The sequence below is a fragment of the Dendropsophus ebraccatus genome, chromosome 2, assembly GCF_027789765.1.
Source record: "Dendropsophus ebraccatus isolate aDenEbr1 chromosome 2, aDenEbr1.pat, whole genome shotgun sequence".
NCBI lineage: Eukaryota > Metazoa > Chordata > Amphibia > Anura > Hylidae > Dendropsophus > Dendropsophus ebraccatus.
Window position 1 is genome coordinate 52,546,249 of NC_091455.1, and position 20,514 is coordinate 52,566,762.

The 20,514-nt window shown below is 41.7% G+C and overlaps 1 protein-coding gene across 2 annotated transcripts in view; it reads right to left on the reverse strand.

Moving 5' to 3' along the window:
* The window catches only part of NKAIN3 (sodium/potassium transporting ATPase interacting 3), a 420,057-nt gene extending 399,748 nt beyond the window's left edge, over positions 1-20,309 (reverse strand). For both annotated transcript variants that reach the window (XM_069960007.1, XM_069960004.1), the window contains exon 1: positions 19,958-20,309. In XM_069960007.1, the coding sequence (XP_069816108.1) occupies positions 19,958-20,011 (54 nt within the window). In that variant the 5' untranslated portion in view covers positions 20,012-20,309. The remainder of the gene's footprint in view (positions 1-19,957) is intronic.
* Positions 20,310-20,514: the final 205 nt, after the last annotated feature.

Here is a 20,514-nt window from a genome sequence, read left to right on the forward strand (position 1 = left end):
ATATCTGTATTGTGTCTGTATCTTGCCATTGCGGTGAGCTGTTGCACTTTTTGTGTCATAGTCATAGCAATGAACTCCAGCCTAGTGTGATTAGTGTTCTAGGAAAGCTTACCAATTTTTTTTTTTCTGTGATCCAGACGGGGGAGTGGCTGCCCCTACTTGGTCGTGTACTCCACCCATCCCACCCAGGTGATTATTATTTTTGCCAGTATTGGTTGGATCCTGCATGCCCAGAGAATAGGCTTATTACATGCCATTAAGAGGCTAGTACAGTGTGGGTCCATACCGAGCATGAGGCCACCATATTGTTGGTGGGATGGTTTACACTATTTGCAAATGGTATACCAAGAGCCTCATTATTTTTATGGAGATTTGAACCCAGCAGGCTCTTTTTCAAGCCTATATTACATGTGAATAGTCAGGTTATATATGTTATTCAGGCTTGAAAAAAGAGCCTACTGCCACTGTGTATGTTGCTTGAATAAATCTCACCAAGTTTTATGCTACTGGATGCTGTTGAATTAATTCATATTTGATGACACATGGTCTTCTTTTGGGATTGGAGACCCTCTGGCATGCGTCCCACTTCTTCTTTTGAAAAACCTGGGAATAAGGATACTTTTTTGCATATGGCGCTATATATTCCTTTGCCAGTCGTTTTCCATGCAGTTTAGCAATGTGTTATTGTGTGATACTATTGAAACAAGCTTCTAAGGGATGTTAGACACCATGCCTCTATAAAACGGATGTGCATTGATTTGAGGCTGGATTACTGACTAAGCTGAGATCACTATTTTTTACCATGAGATGATAAACCCAAGCAGCGGTTTTATCAAAGATGAAAGCTGCTGCTACATGATATATTTTCTTAGTGAAATGATCCTTAATAAAGCCTATGCTTAATGTGATTTAGCAGGATTTTCTCAGCGTGACAACTTACTGGCCTTGTAGTACCATAGACAAAGCAGAACTGAGGTTCTGACATCAGACAATGCAGCTATTGAATACAGTGACGGGTCATATACAAAAGATGGAAACATAGAAATGCATCAGTAATTCCAGTTTCCCAAGAGATTCCTTATGAAAGATCACAGCAATGAATTATAAGATGACATATTAGATCATAGAAAACAGCTTTAGATGAGTTTTCCCAATAAACTCTTTTATTGCCTCTCCAATGGAAAGGAGATAAATGTATGATGGATGCGGGCTCACTGCTGGGACCATACAGTGTAATATGGTGGTCGAGCATATGCACTGCTGTTCTAATAAAGGTATGAGACCAACAAGGACACCATTGGGGATTGGGGGGGTAGGGTACCTCTTGCGTCCATTTCTTGCACTTTTTTGGATGTTAATCTTCATGTATTTAAAAAAGATACTTGGCAATGGTACTATTTGTTCTATAGGATGCATATAGTCATGTGAAAAAAATAAGGACCACACATAAGCAGTTCTTTATTTTTTAAGTTATGTGGAGAAATTAATAACTTATCTTCATTCAACAGCACCTAGAAATAAAGATGATGGAATTAACACATTGGGGGAATTTATTCTAGTTTTATATTTTTACAAATTGTGCAAATATTTGCGACTAAAGTTTCCGCAACTTACATCTGTCCCCAGAATGGTTCTATTTGCATGTATAAATCTGCTCCTTTTCCATGGTGTACACCAGATCCGCAGATTGTTGGAAGAGGAGAGCGTGTCTCTCTCCACTCGTTCTAGTGATTGGACCCCAACTGATCAAAACATTGGACCTACCAGTAGAACACACCGTATATTGTGGATCCAACAGCACCAGTCACAAAAGTGTAGAGAATGCCTTTGCTGGTTCACACTACGTATATTTCAGGCAGTATTTGGTCCTCTTGTCAGGTCCTCATAGCAACCAAAACCAGGAGTGGATTGAAAACACAGAAAGGATCTGTTCACACAATGTTGAAACTGAGTGGATGGCCATCATATAATGGTAAATAACTGCCATTATTTCAATATAACAGCCGTTGTTTTAAAATAACAGCAAATATTTGCCATTACATGGCGGCCATCCACTCAATTACAACATTATGTAAACAGATCCTTTCTGTGTTTTCAATCCACTCCTGGTTTTGGTTGCTATACAGCCTCAAATATACAGCCTCAAATATACATAGTGTGAACCCAGCCTAATTAAAATGTGTAAAGTATATTTATAGTATATGTCCCCTAAAAAGTTTTGTACACCAATAAAAATTATTTGTGCAATAATCCCAAATCCCTTTTTCTTTAAACAACTGGATCACCTTTTTAATTTCTTCTATGAGAGTGCTATGTCCTGGTACCTGTGTCCGTGCTAGGGTAATGTAGGAATTTGTCTCCAAATGTTTAAATCTAAATATGGATATCGTGAAATCAACATGTATAACTTGTGAGACTGCCATTTCCGCATACAGAGTGGTATTTAGGATGTGGAAGGGTCAGATACTGCTCTTTACTGCCACCACTGGTGAACTACACATGTGAAGAATACATGGAACCTTGGTCACATGACCTTCCATCAGACCTGCTTTTATAAGAAGCTACCTTCTGAGGGAGGAGTCTCCTAAGACTAGCCCTCTCTCCCTAGAGGGTTTGAGCCAGTGCAGTTAGTCTGGCTACAGACGTATAAGCATCTATGAAAGTAAGGCTCTGTCCTTCTAGGTAAGGTTAAGACCTAGTTTACTCAGCCTGGGAGGAAGCAAGGTAACCAAGCCCTGGCCTGGCAGTTCCTGAGTCAGCTTTGAGTCAGTCACAGTGATCATGGCATCATGTGATGTTTCAGGAGATTTAACCCCTGAATGTGTCTGGTCCTCTCCGAGAGGTCAATCTTCTCTACAGTCCTGTCCCTACTCCAAGATGGAAAATTCTTTAGTAAGAAGAGGAAATAGCTGAGCAAGCACTTTTCTGCAAACACTTAACTCCTTGTCAACTTCTGGTCATAGTTAGTGCTGTGTGGCTTACACATCAAGGTTTTCTATATTTTACACTCTGCTATAGGGAAAAACAAATGTAGATTTGTTTTCTGGATTATGCTCAATATACTGCTGGTTCACCTCTATTCAAAGCAGCAGTCCTTCTGTTCTGGGGATCAAGGATGGACCTTTACAGATTTGAAGTAATAATAATGTTAATAATAAAAAAAAATTATGTTTTGCCTTTAAGAAACAATACACTGAAACATTACAACTTCAACTTATTGACGTGTCCTGCACATCTTTTTATACTTTCTTGGTTGTAAACTGCCATGTGTGCGAAGATATTTTTAGTGTGAATTTGTCAAACTGTTTGAGTTCAGCAACGTACTTTGAGACCATATGCCCGGCATTTAATGTGGCATCCGCAGCTCTGCCACTGGAGAAGATGGATGCCACCCTAAGGATTTCTGGAAAACATGGATACAGACATAGGGTTTGAAGAAGGTTGCCGAACCCAAGCAGTTCGGCAGTTCCGCTCTACACTGGTTATTACAAAATGTGTACACATGTAGTTGCCAAGGAAAGGTATTCAATACAATGCAAGCAAAAAGCAGGCAGCCATTCTGTGAATAGAGGTCCTATCAAGTAAATTTAGTGTGTAATTTCACCTTCAATTTCATTGTAGTATCATCTTGATATTACTAAACTAAAGCCAAATATTGGGCAGCCAAGATGCAGCTTCCTTTAGGGCATTTTAAATTATGCAATTCCTTAATATTTTTTAAGCCTTGAACAATAAGCAAGCTGGAGATTTTTTCAAAAAAATATTAAAGTATCTAAAAGTATCATAATCAGTAAGTGCAATTTTTGTATCTGGGTCCCAGAGCTTCAGACTATGGCTCACAGCATGCGGCATTTGTAGATAAGCCAGTGAAACTGGTGGATCTGTACGGCCGGCTCTAATAGTAGATTACAGCTCCATGGAAACGGTTGTGGTAAAATTCTGGGTTACTGTGACCATCACACTATCTCATTGTTTTTCTATGGGAAAAAAGTTATCCTCTATAAGGAAGATATTCAAGTCGTGTGACAATAAGTCATTGCACCATGCCCTAATGTACTGGAATGGAATGTAAGAAAAATGTGCACTAGCTTTGGAATACACAGCTATGAATATTGCTTAAAGTAGCAGTCCAGTTTTTATTTTTATGTTTTTATTCTTCTCCCCGCTGCAGGCTGGCCCATACACCTACCAATGATCATTAGTGTCCCAGGGCACAGCTTCACTATGGTCCAACAGCACCACTCAGATCCCACTGGCAGTGACATCAGGGCTTTTCTGACCCTTTTCTTTCTACAGGTCTATTGAAGGCCAGAAGTCAGGGTCTCCAATGCATCTCTATGTGAGCGCTCTCATAGAGATGCATTTCAGACCCTGACTTACAAACTCCTGAGCTGCAAAGCTGAAGCTAAAGAGGTCACATGGTTGTCAGCCAGATGAACCTCATTTCTTTTTAGTTGGGATGCAGGAATATTTGGGTGTTTCCGCATTCCAATTACCCATAGCAGACAATGTTAAGTGCAACCAAAGCCGTACTTTACATTGTTTGAACTGTTAGTTTGGGAATCCTGGCTGGAGTGTATACATCGTGTATACGTATGTACGTCTGTAATTTCATGTGTGTTCAAATGTGACCTTTGTGCACTCCTTGTAGCTCTGCCATTGCCAATAAAACCTCAGAAATGAACTCAATTCTGCAGCACAGTTTAATGGCAGCTTCACCTGTAGCGAATCGCAGAGACTCTGGCTACTGTGAGTTTGTATGGGGTGACATACTCGCAGCAGAATGTTCTTTCCGCTGCGAGGATGTAAATGCAGCCCCCCCTTAACCAGCTGCTACCCAGAGCATACTTTACCTGGTTTGCGCTCTGGCTGCATCTGAGGCTCCCGGATCCACCGCTCAATGACAGTGACAGTGACTGCGGCGGGGCCATGTGCTGATTGGCTGAGCGGGACCTACAGGAGTCGGGAGCCTCATTGACCTCAGTGATCATACGTACTTGTCTTTATTGCAACAAGCATATGGAGGAGGTGGACGGGTTAGGACGTTCTTTTTTTTCCCCTGCTGCATAGTAATTTTTTTTAATAGGGTTGAAAATTGTCCTGCTCAGCCAATCACTGGGCACAGTTCCTGCAGGGCTGATGGGTAACAGGAAACAAAAAGCATCAGGGATTAAAAGCCACCAGAACAGCAGCTGTGGGGGATCAGGGCAGGTGAGTAAACATTCTTTTTTTTTCTTCACTGCAGCCTGGTTAACTTGCACAATTTGTTTCAGGGCTGAAATACTCCAATGGCCAATGGCCTGTAGTCATCACAGCCATTGTTGCCGATTTGCAACACCGGCCACGATTACTACAGAACTCAGGTAGTGCTGCAGCTGGTGGAATCCCGGAGTGTATACACATAGTATACACTCTGGCCGGGATCCCTAGTGGCGCCGCAAAAAACTGACATGTCAGTTTTCTGCGTCAGCCTTAGGGTGCGTTCACATGTACAGGATCTACAACAGATTTGATAGCACAGATTTGAAGTTGCAGATTCAGGCTATGTTCACACTACGTATATGTCCGGCCGCATATTTTCCGCCGCCGGACATATACGTATGAAACTCCGGCCGGGACTTTACGCAAGTTGCGGCCGGATACGTACGGAACGCAAACTTACGCCCGTAGTGTACTTACGCTTCCTGAGCGCTCTTCGTAGCGATCTGACAGCGGACTTTTACTTGGAAATCTTCGCCTAGCCCCGGACACCCCACAGAACCTTTTGGATCGGCACAAAAAGCTTTCAAAATGAAGAAATCACCACTACGTACGGGACCACATGTAACGCTATGGGCGTAAGTTACGGCATTTCCGTCCCGAAATAATGGTCTGGTTCATTTTTTACGGCGCCGCTTACGATCCGGGCGTAAGTTCGTACGTAGTGTGAACTGTGCGGCCGTAGATCGTATACTTTACATAGTACGCAAACTACGTAAGTTTCCGGCTGCTTATTCACGGAACGCGCTACGCCCAGAAACTTATGTAGTGTGAACCCAGCCTCAACGTAAATCTGCGCCATCAAATCTGCTGCAGATCCCGTACGTGTGAATGCACCATTAAGCTATGTTCCCACACAGTATTTTTGCTTAGTATTTTGCAACCAAAACCAGGAGTGGATCGAAAACCCAGTAAGGCTATGTTCACACACTGTTGAAATTTAGTGGATGGCCGTCATTTAATGGCAAATAATTACCGTTATTTTAAATCAACCGCCATTGTTTTGAAGAACTGTTTGTGAGCCTTTCTGTGTTTTCAATCCACTCCTGGTTTTGGTTGCAAAATACCGAGTGTGAACATAGTTTTAAGGACAAACCAGACAATTTAATGCCTTATACCACTTCTTTCATATCCCAAAGTCTCGTTCTTACCATCCCTTCCAGGCAGGTTATAATGTATGAAGCAGGCCATGGCAGGTTTTCTTGTTTATATGGCCCAAAAATGGGCATACTTCCAGATAATGATATTTAGTGACAAGAGTAATGGGAAATACTAGTAATATATACTGAGTGCACACATTACTATGGCAGGGTACAAAGAAGGCCAATGCAAAAGGGTAAATAAAATATTCCATTCTAGATTCATTTACGTCTTTCACATAAAGTCGTCGAGCTTAGGGCTTGACAAGTCAATTATTTTGCTTGCTGTATCCTAAATGATGCTAAGGTCTGTAGATCTCCCCATATATTCATATACTGTGACTCTGCATCTTATTTGTCATTGGAATTACATTGAGATGATGTATTGGAAGTGCAGAATACGAGTGAGAGAATGTGGAAGGCATATTTGCAGAGACAGGACTATATTAAAATATAACTTTGAGGTTAACAGCTTTTAGCTTGGAGAATGGGGGTGTGAAGGTTCATTTTCTGGATAAATACTCCATGAGTCAGATAGATCTGAGACCTGTCATTCATTCTGTATGCTTCAAACTTAATCTGTATCAGCCGTGCACGGACCACAGTGTAAGATGCTGATAAGTGCTGAGGGGTGAGTATGAAGGCAGGGATCCAAGATATGACAGCCCAGGTATGTGTCTCATGGAAACAAAGCAGTATAATAAAAGCTATATAATGAAAAGTTATGCCGCACTGTAATACATCCTTGTAGCTCAGTTGATCATTTTAACCCATTAAAGACTCAGCATATTTAGGTCTTGTGGATGCAGACAATTTTCAGTATTTCGTTTTCGTTTTTCCCTCCTTGCCTCTTGAAAGCAATAACTTTTTAAAATTTTACATGAACAGCACAAGAAGAAGGAAATAGCAGGCACCACGGCTTACTCTACTTCTCAGACTCAATGTCCAACAGCAATACTCCCGCTTAGATGGTGCACATTGAGAAGACAGATTCCACAATGCAGATGATCCTCGAAGAAAAGTACAACAGCCCTCATCAGGAATCAGCACTGATGGATGCTTTATTTCAGGAAGATACAAACATAAGTAGCAGGTGCGTTCCGCTGGAGAGAGCGACAATTGTTTTGCGCTTTTTTCCCCTCTTTTTGTTTATGCCGTTCACCATATAGGAATAAAAATATTATATTTTAATAGATTGGACAATTATGCACGCTATGATATATAATATGTTTATTTATTTATTATTTTTCATGTTTTATTTGTATAATGGGAAAAGGTGTCATTTAAATTTTTATTGGGGGAGAGGTTTTGGCATATTTTTAAAAACATTTTTCATTTTTTATTTTGTACACTTTTTAAGTCCCCTTGGGGGACTATTACATGCAATCATTGGACAGCATATACTGATCAATGCTATACTATTGCATAGCATTGATTAGTGTTATCGTCTTCACATAAAGTTTGCCTGTGGCTTGGGTGGGAATACGTCAATGACAATTTAGGCTTAGTGATAAGGTTTTTTCTATAAATTTTACTACAAAAGAGAACTTGTATGGGAATACCAGAATTAGAGATGAGCGAACCTGACGGATTTCTGGTTCGTACGAACCAGAAATCTCGGCATCTGACTCCCGCTGTCTGCAGACTCCGTGCAGCGGGTGGTTACAGTGTAAGGAACGCCTAGAAAACTGGGATACAGCCTATGCCATAGGCGGGAGTCAGATGCTGAGATTTCTGGTTCGTACAAACCAGAAATCCGGCAGGTTCGCTCATCTCCAACCAGAATCTCTGTGGGAGCACACATGAACATTATAAATGTGTGGGGAGAGGGGGCACTAAAAGTAATAAGGCAGTAAAATCTTGTATGGGGGAACAAAGGTGGGACTAAAATTGTGTAGTGGCAAAGGGAGAGAATAAAAAGAGGTCTTTATGGTAGACTGGGCTAAAAGGAGAAGGAATGGGAAAGTGCGCAACTCCAATCATAGAACTGTAACAAGGTAGTCACTGGATGTGCCTGAACTGTAATCACTTATGGGCAGTAGGGCACCAGACTGAGTACAATTCCTTGGCATAGTAACAGGTGTGACTAAGCAAAATATTATCGCAGAATGCATGGCCTAGGGTGTAACCATGTTTTCCAGGCAGCCCCAGGCTATGTTCACACAACGTCAAAAAAAAAAAAAAAGAGAAAAGGCAACGGCCTTTTCTTTTTGTAAAGACTTCTGTTATTGCTGCAATTTTTCTTTATTCACCGTTCTTTCACCGTTTTTACTATTAAATTCAATGGATTTTCAATTAAAGACACATCCAAAGGCCAATTAGTCCATCTGAACTAGAATAATGTACCAACAGCCGGATGGACGGCCAGACAGTGAAATGACGATCATAATTTTAAACAGAGAGGAAAAAAGGTTGTGTGAACAAAGCTCTAGGGCTGCATACATCATCTCCAGGCATCAGGATTCAAATACCGAGCATTCGGGTTGACGCAAACCACTCATTTCTAGTAATAGCTTATAAGCCATGAAATGTATGTCTGTTCAATAGAAAGTGGCCATGTCTATTCCAAACAGACACAAAGGGAACCAGTTCTTTGGCTACCAGTGGATTGCAAAAGCATTAGTCATATGATAAGACAATCCCCTTTAGGCTATGTTCACACACGGTTTTTATTGGACAGTCGTCCCTTCACGACAAATAACAACTGCTATTTGTCGTTAAATGACGGCCGTCCAATAAAAATAGCTATTAATTAGACGGTGTGTGAACATAGCCTTAGGCTATGTTCACACTGCGTATGTTTCCGGCCGTAGAGCAAACCGCGAATATACGCACGTAGTTTTGAGGTTGATGCGTTCGCTTGAAAGTATACGATATACGCCGGCACAATGCACACTACGTATGAGCTTACGGCCGGATCGTATACGGCGCTGTGAAAAATGAACAAGACCATTGTTTGAGGACGAAAATGTTGAAACTCACGGCCGTGGATTTCCATGCGGTCCCGTACGAAGTACTTATTTCAGCCAAATTGAACTTGATTTTTCGATCCAAAAGGTTCTGTGTGGTTTACGGGGCTGGGCGAAGATTTCCAAGTGAATGACCTGCCTCAGATTGCTTCGAAACAAGCTAGGGAAGCATAACTGTACTACGGGCGTATGTTCGCGGTTCGTACGCATCCGGCCGCATGTCTATTTTTCCCACGCCCGTAGTTTCAGCCGCACATGTACGGCGGCGTACGATCTACGGACGGAATCATACGCAGTGTGAACATAGCCTTAAGCTGTATTTATGTAAGAAATTATTATACAAGAAATTATTGGAAAATAAATTTTAAATTTGTCTTTGAACATATTCAGGGATTCTTTTTGTCTAAACTCACTCGGTGCCTTTAAATCTGCAAATATGAGCGCATGTTCCTTTTAATAAGTGTGTATAAAACAATACCATGATTCCGAAGCAAAACCAATCTGTCATTCTAAATATGTGATAACGTTGTATTCACAATTTTATAAGCTCCAACACATGCTGAGCCTGATTCATATTTCCACTGCAAAAACAGAAATACATTTCAATTTGGGTATTGCAGAATTCCGTACGAGGCTCAATGCTGAAACTTTATGTCGTGTGACCTTTAGGTAAAACAGATTTATGGATCTGCTGACAACTCATGAATGCTCCCACATTTCCAGCTCCAACATTATAGAAATTGACAGAACTAAAACTGTATAAGTAGCTGCCATTGAGCTCATTGTTGGGAAATGCTTAGAAAATGCAGCATATCAGAAGTGAATCCAGTATAGTACTAAACAAAGGTGCAGACTAATTCTCAAGTAGGTGTCTACCATAACAGTACAAGAGTAGTTATTGCTGTACACTGCACAAACATCAGTTGCAGCAATGTCACAACCACTATTGTGTACAAAGAGTAAGTATGCCGCAGTGCTCATACAGAGAAGCACTATGGGTCAAAGGGCACTGTTCTCTTGTATTTCATAAAGTGCATGAGTATTGGATGCATTATAATGCCCATGTACTGGGTGAAGTATTGTACACAGACATACTGTACATAAAATGTTTGTGCCAAAGAATACTTAAAGTGTCACTGTTGTTTAATTTTTTTTTTTGTAGAAATCAATAGTACAGGCGATTTTAGGAAACTTTGTAATTGGGTTTATTGGGCAAATATGCCATTATCTGCATTTAAAAAGACTTTCCTCAGTTCCCCCCTCTCCCTTCTCTCTCTCATTCACTGCTTATCATCAGGAATCTTGACTCTTTTACATCAGTAGGGCCCTGTCTGTTCTATGGAGAAGGGAGGGGGGAGGAAGGAGATTAGTCACCAGCAGAGAGCAGAGAACAAAGGATTACACAGCGGGAGCTGCATGAAAACTGGTATTCAGAGGTCAGAGAGGTCAGTGCTGACTGTCAGAGGAGATAGCCGGTGATGTAGCTATAAGGGGGCTATTTTGAAGTCCCCAATTAGCAAGTGCACTATACTGTAGTATACAATCATTAGCCAGACTATACTATAGCACATAATCAGTGAAAACACAACCAGCAGGTGCACAGAGGGTGCACTATATTGAAGTACCCAATCAATGGTTCCACTGAAGAACACAACCTGTGGGCGCACTATACTGTAATACACAATCAGTGGGTGCACTATACTGTAATACACAATCAGTGGGTGCACTATACTGTAATACACAACCAGTGGGTGCACTGAAGAACACAATTTGTGGATACACTGTAGTACAAAAGCAGTGAGTTTATAAGTTTAGTTGTATTCTTTTGAGAAGAGGGTAATATATTCCGTCATCATGACAGACAAAGAAATTTAAGCTTGACTGTAGCCAAAACTTAACACATTTAGAAACACAAAATAAAGTTGATGAATGACAGAAGTAGAAAAGCAGACGTGTATTATACAAATCTTATCTACATTCAGCCTGAAATATAGTGCAATGTGGAATGGAAATTAAGTCCAAAGACAGAGAATCACAGCAACTAAACCTCAAGAAATTGCAAATTTTCAGACTCATAAAGACAGCTGATCAGATTTACGAATAATAAAGACGAAAAAAATGGCTGCAAAGAGCAGGGCTTTTATAGGTATAGACTGCTCCATATAATAATAAGATAGTCTACATATGTAAACAGCAATTTTCTGCAGAATGTAACCACGCGACATATTACCACTACAGAGCAGAGAATATATTACACCTGGGCTGTGCCAGTAAAACAGAACATCTTTATTTAAATGATTTGTATGCATCGTTAACAAGCTCATTTGGATTTTATTTGGCCATACCAGCAGCCAGATGCTCATCTCCACATGAATGGATAAGCATCTCTGTTCCTGCTCCATTACTATACCCAGTGACAATACATTCCTTCATAGAAACACTGACAATAATCTCACTGGCTATAATCTGTCTATCTTTGTAAAAAAAAAAAAAAAATAATAATCTAAATGTTGTCTGACTTTATGTGCATACAACCTCTGGTAAAAAAGCATGGACTCACCACACTACGGAGTCACCACAGTGGATGCACACACAGTATTTTTTAAAAAATTTATAGCAAATGGGATTGACAGGTCAACTCTTAAGGCGGACCGTGGATTGCACTTTAGAAATCCCAATGAATCAACGGGACAGGTGAAAAATAAAGCGGAATCTGCAGCAGAGATTCAGCTTGAAATTCCTTGCTTTTTCCGTAGTGTGAAGTGATGTTTTTACTTCAGCCCAGAAGAAAGTGATGGGGGTCCAGCTGGGAATCTGCTGACAGGCTGCAGAGACAGGAGAAGCTCTTTAGGCGACTTTGTACCCATGATCTGACCCCCCAAACCACTTGTACCTTCGGATAGCTGCTTTTAATCCAAGATCTGTCCTGGGGTCCGTTCAGCAGGTGATGCAGTTATTGTCCTAAAAACAGCTTTTTAACTTGCAGCCCTGTGTCAACCTGGCATGGCCTAGAGTGTCAGTTCCCTAGGCCTGCACCGCCTCTTAAATCCTGCCCAGGGCCTTCCTAATGGGGAGGAGGGACAGAGGGGCGTCACAGGCCTAGGTCACAGATACTCTAGACCAAGCCAGTATGACACAGGGCTACAAGTTTTAAAGTTTTTTTGTTAGGACAATAACTGCATCACCTGCTGAACTGACCCCAGGACAGATCTTGGATTAAAAGCAGCTATCCGAAGGTATAAGCAATTTGAGGTGGGGGGCAGATTGTGGGTACAGGGTCGCTTCAACTAGAGTTTAAAGATTTTGATATTTTATAATATAGATAGTAAAATGAAAATGAGAAAAAAATATGTTTATCATAAAGATTTGATTTGAATAATAGGTTTTCTAATGACACCCCCTTTAAGAGTGTGCCCACATTAGTACTCTACAGTAGTTAGTTTGGCACAGTGACTAACCAGTAATCACAGTGCCTATAGTGCAGTACTCCCACGTAATGTCTCTCCTGTGCCTTATAGCCCAGTACTTACATTACCCGGAGACTGCCGATATAGTATTCCCACAGCCACGCCAAGTCATAAAATAATATATAGCTATAAACATATGTGCAGATAGGCAGTATGTGCCTATTTGTTTTAGTCTGGATGAACATTGAAGGTTTACTATCTCTGATGTCATAGCACATTGCAGAAAACAGATGGTGATGGTGCTGTGAGTGGCAGGAGCTAGTTAAGAGCCCGCTGTGCTGTAATATGTCCTGATCAGTTCTGCACTTCCATTTGGCTAAAGACATAAATATTCATGTTGTAGGTTTACAGCATCTCAGTGATTATCACTATAAATTACTCATACATATGTTACTCCTATCACTACAAATGGTACAGCAGGGTCTCAGCAAACCGAAGTAAATATTACCTGATATAATCACATTCTAATATAAACAATGAGGATGTATAGAAACAGCGAACAGAGAGAAAGGTGAGCTGCTATTTATATAACACCTACACGAGCACAAACAATACAAAAGACAATAATGTGTTATACAGATTATCTCATAGCAATCCTTATACATTCATATAGTCATCATAGACGGGACTGATCTTCTTGTGAAGGCACATGTACCCCCTCCCCAGGTATAGGCAGAGACCACAAATTACTTACTGTCTTGGCCATAATAATCTTGGGGAGTGTTGAGCAGACTTGCAGAACTTTTCAGGTTCAGCAACATTCTCCAATCCTGAGTGCTCGGCATTGGACTCCCTGTAGATGGAGAAGTTGGATACCACCCTTGGCAGTCCTGGAAAACATGGGTACAGCCACATGTTGTATCAATATTTCCCTGGCATCCCTAGGACAGCTTCCAACTCCTCCAGCCGCTGTAAGCCAAATGCCAAACAAATGCTGTTTGAAGAATGTTGCCGAACCTGAACAGTTCGGCAAGTCCACCAACACTAATCTTGGGCAGTGAGCTGAATCTTTGTCCCAGGTAAATGAGAGCCTGAATATTAGATTATGTTTGGATGCTATGAAATGGTAGGCTATGTCATGTTGTGTACTCCTAAAGCTAGACATACAATTACTGAACCCACTGAGATGCCCCCTTAGCCCATCACTGAAAACAGTAATGACCCATTCTGGCCACTGAGAAAGAGAAACGCTGGCAATAGCTATGGGCACCAACAGGGGTAAATCAGAAAATATTTAAAGGTTACATTTATCTACTGGAGTACCTCTTCTACAAAACAGACTATGGGATATGGTGTATGTGCTGTTTCTGGAGGAAAGTGGCCATGTCACTGGATAAATCCTTTAATAGACAATAGTCAAGGAGTGAGAACATAGTAGCTATATGACTGTTTAGTCCATTAAAATCAATGACGGCACCAGAAATTTGTAACACCACAAGCAAATCCACATGTATACTGGAAATGTGTGTAAAAAAATAAATGTGGTGTAAACGGACCCTTAACACTAAAGAAAATAGGTAACATAAATATTATACTAGTATACTGCCAAGATACTGGATATAAAACACAGGCATCAAACTCATGGCCCTCCAGCTGTTGCAAAACTACAATTATCATTATGCTTTCACCAAGCCTGGGGGCTGCGAGTTTGATGCTCTTAAAGTGACTCTGTACCTGCAATCTGTCCCTCCCAAACCACTTGTACCTTCGGATAGCTGCTTTTAATCCAAGATCTGTCCTGGGGTCCGTTTGGCAGGTGACGCAGTTATTGTCCTAAAAAACAACTTTTAAACTTGTAGCCCTAAATATCTGTGCCCTAACCTTGCACCACTCCTCCGTCCCTCCTCCCCGCCCTCCTCAATATTAGGAATGCCCCTGGCAGGATTTTTCCTATTCCTCTGCAGTAAACACTGCACAGGTGCCTTAACAATGCAGCCCATGTGCAGTGTTCTCAGAGCTGATGAATAGGAGAAAACCTGCCTGGAGCATTTCTAATGATGAAGCGGGCGGGGGAGGAGGGACAGACAGGCTGTGCCAGCCTAATGCACAGACACTCTAGGCCACGCCAGTTTGGCACAGGGCTGCAAGTTTAAAAGTTGTTTTTTAGGACAATAACTGCATCACCTTCCGAACGGACCCCAGGACAGATCTTAGATTAAAAGCAGCTATCCGAAGGTACAAGCGGTTTGGGGGAAGGTCAGATTGTGGGTACAGAGTCACTTTAATATATAACACAGGTTAGAAAATAGGTATACTACAATGTAGGACAGAATTAGTGAAATTGGGGACATGATACAGATGGTTGCAACCAGGATACCTGGAAAGTGCACAACCACGGGAAACTTCAATCCTAGGAGACTTGAATGCAAACAAAATGTAGTCAGCACTTTCCCTGAATAAAATCCATTTATTGAGGTTCCATAAAATAGTAGAAAAAAAGTGGTATCCAGGGTAGAAAAACACACAGTGCACACGGGCTGACGCGTTTCTGGACGGCCCTTAATCATAGATGATAGAAACGCGTCGGCCTGTATGTTTTTCTACCTTGGATAACATTTTTTCTACTATTTTATGGAACCTCAATAAATGGATTTTATTCTGAGAAAGTGTTGACTTCTACAATTTGTTCCAATTGGGGACATATTGATCAAAATGAAAGAATAGTTATCAGTTAGATCTACCATATACCAAGAGTTTCCAGTAAAATACTTCTAATTCCAGCACAGTAGTTACACCAAGTCAGTTCTTGCAGTGGATGGAAGGGGAATAAATCTTTCTTAATGATACTAAAAAGCGTGGATGTGATATCGCAATAAGCACTTTCCAGCTAGAACTCAAATGACCTCAAGTAAAAGAGAATAAATCTACAGTTTGCCTCTAAAATATCATGACCTTGCTTTATAGTTCAATGCAGTAAGTCAGAGTTACGGGACAAGGTATTAATCACTGAGCTCCACAACGGAACATGAAAAAGTCTGTGGGATTGGTAAGTGCTGGCTTCTAGAAGAAGACAAGGTAAAGTAGGCAATATGGTCATCTATATTCTAGTCTTCTAGGGCCGCTGGGAGAACATTTATAAAGATCACCACAAAGTGCTTCCAGGAGATGAGGAGAGGTGTGATTTCTGAGTGTACAAGTCATAGGAGGCTTATACCTTCCAATAAGTAGACCCAGAAGACACATCGGGAATCACTGCTGCTGTGTGATCACAAACCATATACATCAGTAGCTTACATACAAAGCAATAGGGAGTTCTGAATCCTCATTTACATACTACAGAACTTTCTCTGTAACATGAGCAATCCCTGGTGTGTTATAGCATTCATTTCTCATTGCCTTCAATGGGACAAGATGCAAGCTCAGTACAGTAGGGGGAGAACATTGCATTTGGCATCATCCTTACCTTGCTGCATACGGTTAATGTCTACATGTTATCATTTGTAAGCATGGAGGATCTGAATGAGCAATGTGTCTACTAGAGGAGACAGCCCTGTCAGCATTGGAAGTCTTATAGGCCAGGCAATGCTCTCTGGGAAAAGAATATGCAAAATAACTTGCCTCCAGTAGAAAAGAACCTTACTCTCTAGTGCCACCTAGTGAGGATTCTAATAAAAAATAACTTTTGCTGCCTATGGTGAGACGAACAATTAATTCCGTACTTATTATTATCTATTCAAAAACTATGTAAGCTTTTCTCTCCGTCTCCCCCTCCCTTCGGAGACAACTGATACACACAAGTCCTTGGCAGGCTTTATCTGCAATTTTGTAGCTTTGGAATGCTGGGAGAGTTAATTTGAGGTCCAGCCGCTGATAAACTTACTGTGATTATCCCTCTGGCCATTACAGAGTTGCTACATAGTTGCAGATAGGGACTTGTTTGCAGGAGCCGTCTCGGAGGGTAGCAGGGGGATGGGGGAGGCGGAGAGAAAGGCTCACACAGTATTTTTGTGTCTTCAACAGAAAGCAGCAGCTCAGAACTTGGGGAAGTAGACTGAATAGATAATAACCAGTATGGAAGTAATTGTTCGTTTCCCCATGGGCAGCAACATATCAAAAGTTATGTTCAAGCAGAAAAACCCTTTAACAAAGGGCATTAAACAGCTGCTTTTTCTTGGGGTCTGATAATGATGTAAAATAGTAAAGGGAGTACATACACCTTTTAAACTCCAACGTTACTCCAGCAGTGGCGGCTCTGTGGTTCCCTCCAGTCCCTGGTTACATTGCTGAAGCAATGATGTGCTGTACCAATATCTCCTGCTGTACTTATCACTGATAATGTGAGTGTTGAGTTGTGATTTCCAAGGGTCCATACTATCACCATTGTTTCATATACACTATATAGACAAAACTAGTGGGTCCAACCTGCTGCATTAAATCCAGGTGTATTATTCTGCCTTAATGGCACAGGTGTATAAAAACCAAGCCCCTACCAATGCAGTCTGCCTTTACAAACATTGGGGGGGGGGGGGGGGGGGGTTGCTCTGTTTTGTGTTTCTGCTCTTCCTGGTTTGGCATTTTCCAGAATGCAATGCTTTCCCTCAAGTGATCATCACAGCCCCCACCCATTACAATCAGTAAAATTAGTGCAGCAGCTGCTTCTGGCCGGTCAGAGATGGTGAATCAGTCAGGGGATTAGAGGATCCAGCCAAGACTCCTGTGACATCACGCCCTGCCCCCTGTCTGCATCATCAGCAAACACACACAATGTGAGACAGAGGCCTGGAAGATTTGTCTCCTAAGGGGGATAGCAGCAGGAGCAGGAGACAATGTGGATTGGCACAGGGGCCATTTTTTTTTCACTTCCAGGATTTCTATCAGCTACCAGTGTGGCAGAACTGTACAGATACGGTAATACATTATATAGACACATCTATATAACTTTTAATACTTTTAATAGAACTCAAGTTTTTCTTATTCGGTGTTCCCCTTTAAAGGAGTTCTCCAATTAAAACTCTAAAACTTAGAACCACAATGTGCAGACCATGTAAAGTTACAGAGCAGGATCATTAAGTGCGGAGGTGCAAAGTCCCTACTGCTCTGCTAGAGAGCTCCAAACTTCTGGCATTAAAATCAGCACTAATGCTGTGCCCAACCAGGAGCTTCATGGCATAAGTTTCTACGACCAGGCAGCTGCATGCAAGCCTTACATCCCCAAACACAATGTAGGATTGAATGGTGTACAGCATGCCGCCACTGGAGTGGTGGAAACATGTTTTTTTGAGTAACAGATCACACATCACCCATGAGTCTGGGTTTGGTCCATGCCTGATCACATTGTGCCACCTGTAAAGTTTGGTGGAGAAGGGATAATGCTATGAGGTTGTTTCTCAGGGATTGGACTTAGTTAAAGAGAAGGGAAATCATATTGTTTCAGAATATCAAGACATACTGGGAGCTTGCAAACTTACTGGGAACAGTTTAGGTTAGAATCTTTTCTGTTCCAAGATGACTGTGCCCCAGTGCACCCAGCAAGGTCCATAAAGACATGGTTGGGGAGTTTGGTGTAATAGAACTCGGCCGGCTGCACCCTGACCTCAACCCCAGCCAACACCCCTGAGATGAGCTACAATGGAGACCGTGAGCCTGGTCCTCTCACCCCTAAGTGTCTGACCTCACAAATGAATAAATTGGCAACAATTCCCACCGACACCTCCAAAATCATGTAGAAAGTTTTCCCAGAGGGTGGAAATATAAATGCAAAGGGAGGAACCAATCCAGAATTTAATGGCTATAGATTGAGAATAGGTGTTCCAAAAGCTCCTGTAACTGTAATGTGTAGGTGGCCCAATAATTTAGTCCATATCATATATAGCTATGCCTGAGCAGGGTTACCACTATAAAATACACCAAGTCTGATTAATTTTTATAATACCCCATAGATCATCATACAAAGACCCATCATACACCGATCTTCATATATAGTGTGCCCTCAGTATTGTGCTTTTTATGAAAGTTAAAAAAAAATGGAAAGACATCAAAAGTTCAGTCCAATCTCCTCTACCTAATCTGGTTATGCACCATATTGCTCTTTCTCTAATCCGATTCCATTCAATGATCTCTTCATTATGACCGGATGACAGATAAATCAAGATGTCTATGACTAGCGTGGAAGTTGTACTATGTGACAAAGCCATCACCGCCTGCAGGATAGAAAGCCCTCAGCAGCACAAAGTCCCGAAATACATTGGCACTATGTAAATAACACATCCTCCTCATTCCCCTTTTGGGTAAATGAACAATCACACAATTGTAAAGCAATTTCAGGAGCGTTCTAGTGCAGCCTGCACACAATGCAGCCCCGAACAGCAGCGGTGGGGGAAAAAAATGACATCTCTCTTTTGTTAGGTTTATGCAAACTAGTGGGCTGACAGAGAGCAAATGATATAACACAATCACAAAAGTGACAGCTCCTTCCCCAGCAGCTGTATCCTTCATATCTGACAAACAATGGGCCATGTAGATGTATACCCATCCGAAGACACCGCAGGGACAGACAGGTCACAATGACAACTATAGTATTGATCATAGTAAATATAGAAAATCCATGTAAGATTTGGGGTACAATACATGTGTCTTCATTGTTTAAACAGTCAGAAAGCAAAACATTTATGGTCATCACATTGCAGATTATTGCCAAGTGACACATGTCATTTATCAGGACAGTCATGTCGCCTACAAGTCTTTTTTGTGTGCGTCTATAGCATGCTTGGCAATGGACAATGCAGTCAATATGCTGATCCCAGCTAGACTTTGCCATACTTTACTGTGCCCAGACAGAAAGGAAGCCTACCTCCAAGTCATTGGACAATATTCAGACAGGGGTGGTAGGGATAACCTCTATGCATAGTCACATGGAAGAGTCAAACCACCTCCTGGAACCTAAAACCACTTCTGTGGCCAGATTAGCTATGGTATATCAGTATTACCCCAGTCATCCTGGGGAATGCACATTAATCTGACAGCATTTCATGCAACATGAGGTCCTGAATTAGATGTATTAGTACAATAGAGTAAGAGCCAGGAAACCAGACATAGCCACAGACAGCAGGATAGTGAATGCAAGTTCCTGGCTCACCTTATAGCAATAGGCTGATAGGAAAGTGCATGCATGGGGTGTACTCACCATCTGTAAAGTGCAGATGAAGATGAGTGTGCACCTTCCTGTGCAGCAGCCCATGGTGAGGAGCTCTGACACTCACACTATAGTGTCCTGCGGAGACAGAGAGTAGCTGGACAGCTCCTTAAGGCGTAGCTGCACTTTCTTAGGGCTGCCTGGAGATTCAGCACCTGCAGTACTATAGATCCCTGTGTATTGCTGCTGCTGGTATCCCCAATGCTTCATTCAGCAGCACCTCCACATGTGCCAGGCTGCGATCCTGCTTCCCTAATCCCAAAAGCCGAGCACAGAGCCCAGAAAAATCCCAAACACCAAGCAAGGAAAGCGCTGAGCTCCACGATCCAGACCTCTCCTTCCTTTCTTCTCTTCTACGTTTGACTTTTGATTGCTATAGGGGCGGATGAAGGCTCTCTGCTGCCATCTAGAGGACACAGAGGGCACAGCCTCAACAGGTTTATGCCACCTGCACCTGGATTCTAGGGAAGGATCCAGCCTGTTGGGAGTTATATATCATTCATACAGGATGGGTATACAAAGACTCATAATAAATATATTATAGCAGG